This window comes from Chrysochloris asiatica, unplaced genomic scaffold (genome assembly GCF_000296735.1).
Source record: "Chrysochloris asiatica unplaced genomic scaffold, ChrAsi1.0 scaffold00182, whole genome shotgun sequence".
Taxonomy (NCBI): Eukaryota; Metazoa; Chordata; class Mammalia; order Afrosoricida; family Chrysochloridae; genus Chrysochloris; species Chrysochloris asiatica.
Genome location: NW_006408700.1, coordinates 1,480,674 through 1,489,038, shown reverse-complemented (window position 1 = coordinate 1,489,038; position 8,365 = coordinate 1,480,674). Strand labels below are relative to the sequence as shown.

At 42.7% G+C, this 8,365-nt stretch overlaps 1 protein-coding gene across 1 annotated transcript in view; it reads right to left on the bottom strand.

The window, feature by feature from the left end:
- LOC102835873 (ras-related protein Rab-32-like) overlaps positions 1-8,150 on the bottom strand; it is a 31,455-nt gene extending 23,305 nt beyond the window's left edge. The window contains exon 1 of the mRNA XM_006872053.1: positions 7,882-8,150. Within this exon, the coding sequence (XP_006872115.1) occupies positions 7,882-8,131 (250 nt within the window). The 5' untranslated portion in view covers positions 8,132-8,150. The remainder of the gene's footprint in view (positions 1-7,881) is intronic.
- Positions 8,151-8,365: the final 215 nt, after the last annotated feature.

Here is an 8,365-nt window from a genome sequence, read left to right as displayed (position 1 = left end):
GTTTTACCCAAGGTATGGTGTTTTCAATGACCTCATATGCATCCAAAAGCTGGACAGTATATAAGGAAGACTGCAAAAGAATTGATGCTTTTGAGTTACGGTGTTGGAGGAGAATATTGAAAGTGCCATAGGCTGCCAAAAGAACCAACAGATCTATGTTGGAGGAAGTGCAGCCACAGTGCTCCTTGGAGGCCTGCATGGTCAAACTTCGTCTCACATACTTCGGACATATAATTCAGAGGGACCAGTTGCTGGACAAGGATATTATGTTTGGTAAGGTGGAGGTTTAGAGATTAAAAAGGAAGACCCCCAACGAGATTGTTTGACCAAGTAGATTGGCAGCATCGATGGAATCAAGAGTGGCAACAATAGTGAAGTTGGTCCAGGATCGGGCAGTGTTTCATTCTGCTGTGCATAAAGTTGCTATGAGTCAGTACCGACTTGAGGGCACCTAACAACAACAACCTGTACACAAAAAAGTGATACCAATATAAAAGTGCGTATCTTGGATATACTGTGTTTTCATAAGCATGAAGGTATGATGACTGGAAATTCTTAACTGATAACATAAAAACATTAATTATTAAAACAAGTATAAATTATGAGCTATGTGTGTTAATTTAAGAATAACTAGAACATTTGAAAACGTATTAAATAATTTTTGTTGCTGCACGGGCACTAGTGCATTTCTTGGAATTAGGAGATGTCTCCATATATTGACATCAATTAGCTATGTTTTCTTGGTCAAGTTCCCTAAAGCTCTGTGTTTAGACTGCGCGATCTCTAACAGTCTTTGGTGCAAAAGACTGAATGGTTAGGAGAGGATTATTTGGTCAATTGGCTGGGAGCAAACCCAAGTATATCTCGTCCCCAACCTGAGTATCTTTCAGTTTATGTGTGCTGACCAAGGCTAGTAAGAATGGTAACATAGTCAAGAGGGTAAGATACCAGGCCTAAGTATTTGGGGAATTTCCATGTAATACAAATAACCTATTATGCTCACCACTTTCTTTGGGCAATTGTGAATACACAGTACAGACTAAGGTAGACAAAGGGGTTTTAAGATTCAGGAATTAAGAAAGATTTAAAGATGCAAAATAAGGTAGTAGGTTTTTCTTATAGAGCTCTGGTAGCGTAGTGGTTACGAATCAGGCTGTGAACCTTAAGGTCAGCGGTTTGAAACTACCAGCCGCTCCGCGGGAGAAAGATGAGGCTTTCTACTCCCATAAAGATTTACACCCTCAGTAACCATGTACAGGGTCGCTATGGGTCGGAACCGACTCGATGGCACTTAACAACAACAACAACAAGCTCTTATACTTCAGCACAGTGAGTTGAGGAATGGCAAGATTGCTTAAGAGTCAGATTGCCCATATGTAATAGAGTTAGCAGTCTTTAAGTGAATTATATTATAATCTAATAATAAGCATTAGGAAATCGAGTAATGAGAGTCTACAACTAATTACACACAAACGAATTCCCAACACTCTGCTTCTTCATATTTAGAAGAAACTTGCCTATGAATCCTCACTCATTGATAGGTACTTCTAACGTGATAAACGTGTCCAAGCTAACATCCTAGATTCTTGCTCATTGAGGAGAGTCAGTTTTGATAAAGAGCCCGATAGGTATGATAATTGGCAGTGTGCAGGATGTAACAAAGAAATCAAGATCAACATTCTAACTTAGGATGGTGTCACAGAGATTCGTGTCTCCCTTACTCCCCCTCTAAAATATGTGTCAGCTTGGCTGGACCACGGTTCTCAGTGGTTTGGGAGTTATGTGATGATCCCCATGATGTGAGCTGATGTGATAAGCCAACAAAAGGATTAAGGGTGGAATGTTGTTAAGTGCCATCAAGTAATTTCCAACTCACAGAGACCCCGTATAGGGTTTCCTGAGGAGTGACTGTTGGGTTTGAATCAACAACCTTGTGGTTAGCAGTGCTTATCCTACAGCACCACACCAGGACTCCAAAGGTGGGACGGCTGGTTGTTTGGTTATGTGCTGTGGAGTCAATTCCAACTCATAGCGACCCTGTATAGGGTTCCCAAGGCTGTAAATCTTTATGAGAGCAGAAAGCTTCATCTCTCTCTGGCTGGTAGCTTCAAACTGCCGACCTTGGGGTTAGCAGCCTGACTCATAATCACTACGCTACTAGAACTCCCAACACAGCCTTAATCCAATGTACAGGAGATTCCCAAGGGTATGGCATGCAGCACCTTTTATTTTATAAGAGAATAAAGGAGAGAGATGTGAGCAGTGAAAGAGAGACCTGCTACCATGAAAAAAGAGGAGCTACGGCTGGAATGTGTTCTTTGACTTGGGATCCCTGCACTGTAAGACTCCTAGGTCCAAGGAACAAATAATACCAAGACACATGGAGTTCTCCAAGGACTGCTGGACCACAGATGATGAAAAGAAACAAGGCTTCTCCCCAGAGCCAGTAGTCTGAATCGGGACGTCTACCCTCCAAAACTGTGAGAGACTAAATATTTGTTTGTTAAATACTTGTGATATTTATTTCAGTTATGTTGTTGCTGTTAAGTACTGTCGAGTTGGTTCTGACTCATAGAGACCCTGTATAGAGTTTCCAAGGAACTGTTAGTGTGTTTGAACCACCCACCTTGTGGTTCAAACTGACCTTGCAGTCTAGTGCTTTATCCCACAGCATCACAGTTATAGCAGAACTAAATAAGCCAGATGGATAGCAAAAAATGAAAAATGAATTTAAGTGTGTTTATAAAGATTTCAATGTCTTCCAAGCATGCATTTTATGCTTGGCAATATATCAGATATATGAACGTCAGAGTAGTTTGTTCCTTATTTGTCTTTCAGTGGTCTAAAGGCAGTAACAGTGTTTCTCACTCACATTTTTTATAAAGAAATTTAGATCTTAAAAAGAAAATAACATCAATAAATACATGAAAACTAAAATGCACTAGACTTAAATCCACTTTTTACAGATTTAGTATAGATCAGCCATCTAATCTACCTGGATTAGTCCATATATGGCAATATGTTTACAGTAAGTAATAAAGCAAATATACTTCATCTATGAAACCATTATGGAGCCCTAGTGTGGTGCTGTAGGATAAGCACTGGACTGGTAAACTCAAGGTTGGCAGTTCAAGTCCACCAGCCACTTCTTGGAAACCCTATACTATGTCACTGAGTCCGAACTGACTAGACAGCATTCACAACAACAACCTGAAAGTATTAAAAGGAAGATCAGACACATTTTATTCCCATAAAGAAGTAGCTCTTGCTACGTCTTAACTCACTCGCTATTTATTAAACTCTGTTTAAAATTAAATACTTGGATATGCTGTTGTTTGTTAGGTGCCATTGAGTCAGTTCTGACTCAGAGCAACTCTACCCACCACAGAATGAAACACTACCAGGTCTGTGCTAACCTCACGGCTGTTGCCCATTGTTGCTACCACTTCGCTAATCCATTTGTTGAGGGTCTTCATCTTTCTTGTGAAAGCTCAGCTTTCACAGCACGATACCCTTCTTCAGAGACTGGAAGAGTCTTTCCTGACAACATGTCCAAAACCCAAGAGACAGAGTGTCACCATCCTCATTTCTAGGGAGCATGGCGGTTGTACTTCTTCCAAGACAGATTAATTCGTTCTTCTAGCAGCCAGTGGTATATTCATTCTTCTTCTTCATCGACACCATAATTCAAATGCATCAGTTCATCTTTCATCTTCCTTATTCACCAATGAGCTTCCACATGCATAGAAGGTCATTGAAAATACCATGGCTTGGGTCTAGCTCATCTTAGTCCTCAAGGTGACATCTTGGCTTTGGAATACTTTAAAGAGCTCTTTTGCTGCAGATTTCAAAAGCGATACATCATTTCATTCTTGAGTATAGGAGGAGCCTTGGTGGTGCAGTGATGAAAGCATTTGGTTGCTAACGTTAAGGTTGGCAGCTCAAATACACCAGCAGCTCAACTGGAGAAAGATGTGATCGTCCATTTCCATAAAGATTCGCAGGCTTAGAACAATTCTACCCTGTGCTACAGGGATGCTAGGAGTGGCACTGCCTGGGTGGCAGCAGGGTGGGTTGGGTTTTGCTTCCACGGGCATTGATTGTGGATCCAGGTCAAATAAAAGTCTTGATAACTGCAATCTTTTCTGCATTTATCAAGTTGGAATTGGAATAAGAGAGCAATTGCTTCACACTAAAACTGAACTTCTCTGCATCTGTATTTTAAAGCTGCATTTCTCTGATGCAATGCAAAGCATTCAGAAGTTATTATGGCTCTGACTTTCAAAAGTTAATTGAGCTTAACCTTCTTGACCACATTTACAAAAAACATTAGCTAACTCTTGCCTGTCACACTTGACAAGCTTTAAAAACACAATTTCTTTATTGCCTTGCCCACCTCTAAAACAAAATCTAACTAGCATTAATACACACTTTAAATGAGTGCTATTTAAAGTGGTCAGCTCCACCAACTGTTTTGCAATCAAGGGATATTCCCACTCTTTGAGAATTAAACAGAGCTCAATTTTATTACTACATAAGGCAAGTATGTTTAGTCACGGGGGAAATTTTGGGAGTAGCTTTCAGTGTTCCTTCATTACCTCATTATTACTGAGTTTTTTTTGTTTCGTTTTTAAATAAGTCCTGGTGTGGTGCTGTGGGATAAAGCACTGGCCTGCAAAATTGATTTGAACTAGACGTAGGTGGTTCAAACTCACCAGCTGCTTCTTGGAAATCCTATACAGAGTCGCTATGAGTCAGAACCCATTCAATCCCAACCTTAACGACAACAGAGTTAAATGGCATAAACTAGGATTCAGGAGCAGCTGAAATAATAAAAATAAACATAATTAATGATTTGGCTATGCTAACTTTAGTTAAAACTAAGTTATTTTTGTCTCTTGGTTAATATACATTGAGATATCATAAAACCTCATCTATAAGGTGATCCCGGTAAATTCTAATTGCCTAAATTTATCTCTAATCTAGTTAACCGCTGTGCATATTTGCATAATGGTATCCAGAACCAAACAATAGTTTCTAACATCAAGGAATCCTTTTCAAAGATCTTAAAACTTTGCTTTCCTTTCTGACAAATTTCAAGTTTTGGATTTAGGCAAAAGAGCAAGAATATGCCATTTGGCAACTACTGTGTCCCGGGGTCTGATAAAGACTGGCTAGTATGCCCCTTTCCTGGCTCTATAAGCAAGCTCTGGTGACGCAGTGGGTTGGTTAAGTGTGGGACTGCTCATTTAAAGGTTAGTAGCCACTCCATGGGAGAAAGATGTGGCAGTCTGCTTCCACAAAGATCTTCCACCCTGGAAAATCCATGGGGCCAGTTCTACTCTGTCCTAGAGGATCAGTGGTAGTGGTGGTGGTATGCCATAAAGTCGTTTCCAACTCATAGTCATGCTGTATTGCAGTTCTGAGGCTATAAATCTTTAAAGGAACAGAAAAGACTCAGTTTTCTCCTGTGGTGCTTGCCACTGGCAGATATGAACTTCTGACTCTGTGACTAGCATCTAGCTCATAATTCACTATGCTTAGTTACGGTGTTGGAGGAGAATACTGAAAGTGCCATGGGCTGCCAAAAGATACAATAGATCCGTTTTGCAATAAGTGCAGCCAGAGTGCTCCTTGGAGGCCAAGATGGCCAAACTTCATCTCTCATACTTTGGACATATTGTCAGGAGGGACCAGCTGCTGGAGAAGGATATCATGTTTGGTAAGGTCAGAGAAAAAGAGGAAGAGCCCCAGCGAGATGGAATGGCCAAGAGGCAGCATCAATGGACTCAAGTGTGGCAACAGTAGTGAGGTTGGCCCAGGATTGGGCAGTATTTCGTTCTGCTGTGCATAAGGTCACTATGGGTCGGTACTGACTCAATGGTACCTAACAACAACAACAACAACAATCAGGGATCCTTGTTATAAGTCAGAATTCACTCAACAGCAATGGATGATGGCTATATAAATATGTTCAAGAAGAATGAAAGAGAAAGGTAGATACTCAATAAAAATTTTTTAAAATCTTATTTATCCTTTTGTTTTCTCAGATCTTCAAACAAAAATATTTGACTCTGAAACCTAAAAACAGAACTATGCCCTAAAATCGAGTTATTCATGCTTGATCACTGCAGAGGGGTGCAATCATAATTTAGTGGTAAAATACCATACTTTTCCACAAAAAGAATAAGGCAGAGTCAACGCATCTCCTAGGCAAGGGTTTCAAGTCATCTTCATGGAAATCCATAGCTACTCTGAGAATTCCTGGAGAAGGACTGTGACATGTTCAAGTAACTTTTATAATCCAGGATATTTTAAAGAAGCAAGGCAGACAAAACTTAGTACTAGTCATAAATGGTTGGTGCAATGGCAGGAAGTGTTTCCAAAGAAGCCTCAGGCTTCAAAAGGTGACTTCTCAAACGAATTTTTGGTTTTATGTAGTGAAAACAAAACAAAACTGAGTCCTAATCTGATTAACATCCCTTCTCTGAGGGCTGAGGGAATGGCTTGTGTGCATTTTGTTCTATATTTGAGCATAGGAGTTTGTTTTGAAATAAATGAATATATGGATTTCAATTCTACAACTCTTTCTCCAAAGCAATCAGCTGTAAATGGAAAGGACATTAAAATAACAGATAATAGGTCTATACTTCCCCCACTCTAGTGTTCTCCATAGGCCTCAATTTATGATCTGTAAAAGGGGACCAATTCTAAGGAGCCCTCCAACCTTAAACATTCTTCCATTCAAATGTTCTGTTACAGACTGAACTTCTTAACCACAAATAGTGACTGAACAGGGTAACTTTGACTATCATTTCCCCATTTAAAATTTTTGCAAAGTTCCATTATTAATCTCTTTTACAATGTCCACAAGTATATGGGGCAGTTTTCAGGCATGAGCAGTCAGAGCTCCGTTTTTCATGGAGTTGAATGTGTACCCTGTCAAAGACAATGGTGTTTACGCTCCAAAGTGACTACTGAAAGCAAATGTCAGAGAAACTATATCACAGGGGACAGGGGGACAAGTGAAGGAGTTCAAGATCCCAGAGAAGCTCCCCCCAGATCTTGATCTCCATGACGTGATGGCTGTATAAGGACAAGGCGTTTGAGCTCCTTCCCAAAGAAGAGTCTCTGATGGTGATGAAAACGTTCTGAAAGACACGTGGTTCTCTGATGGAGGTCATGCCATTAACTCCGAGTGTAAATTTAAGGCAGTCCTTCACTTACTCTGAACTCGCATCTATGAAATGTTAAATCTGAAAGAGAGGAGCTGGCTTCTTCCACCTGGGGTGTTTAACGGTTTGTCAATATTCAGAGTGAAACTTTGGGTAAAGCCTAGGTCAGGTGTGATAATCCTGGATTAGAGGACTGTTTTCTGTCATTTAAAATTAGGAGGGCTTCCCTGTGGATTTGTTGTAGTTGTTAAGTACCATGGAGTCTGTTTTGACTCATAGTGACCCTGCACCTGATTTCCCAGGCTGCAAATCTTTACGGGAGCAGAAAGCCTCATCTTTCTCCCGCGGAACAGCAGGTAGTGTCGAACGGCTTACCTTGAGGTTAGCAGCCCCACTACGCGACCAGGGCTCCCCGTGGATTTAGCAGGGGTATTTAACCAGGATTCTGTATTTATACATTTATTTATCTTGTCCGGCTTTTCAATTCCTCAAACTACTACTGCTCTTGCCCTTGTCCCCATCCCACCAGAGTCCACCTGACCACGGCCCAGCATTTCCCTCTAGTTGACTCGGCCTCTTTCTTCTAGTCGCCCACAGGCCAGGTAAGGCTGTACAGAAAGAGGCACAGAGAGGAAGCCAGGGGCCCCTAGCTCCCGATGGGCAGAAACTTCACGAAGGCTCCTTACAGTCACGGCCGCCCCCTTACCCGCGATGTCCCACAGCTGCAGCCGCACCAGCGTCCTGCTGTCCCAGTTGAGGACCTTGAGGGCGAAGTCCACCCCGATGGTGGCCCGGTAGTGTTGGGAGAAGAGTTGGTGGACATAGCGCTTGATGATGCTAGTCTTGCCCACGCCGAGCTCACCGATGACCAGCACCTTAAAGAGGTGCTCGCGGGTCTCCGGCACCCCGGCGACGGCCATGTGCCCGCCCGGGTCCTCGGCTCCCCCGCCTGCCATGGCCCGGTCCGCAGCTGTCCGCCCGCTCCCGGCAGAGAGCCTCAGAGCCCCTGCCCCGGGCCGGCCCCCCAAACTTTCCGAGGCCCGCCCGGCAGCCACCGCCTGACCGGTCACAGGACCCGGAACCTCCCGGCGCGCACAAGCCCGCGCGGGGCGGGGACAGGCCGGGGCCGTTCCCCACGCCCTGCGCTCCCGCCAGCTCAGCTCCAGCCACTTCCTCCCGCTGGGGCCCTA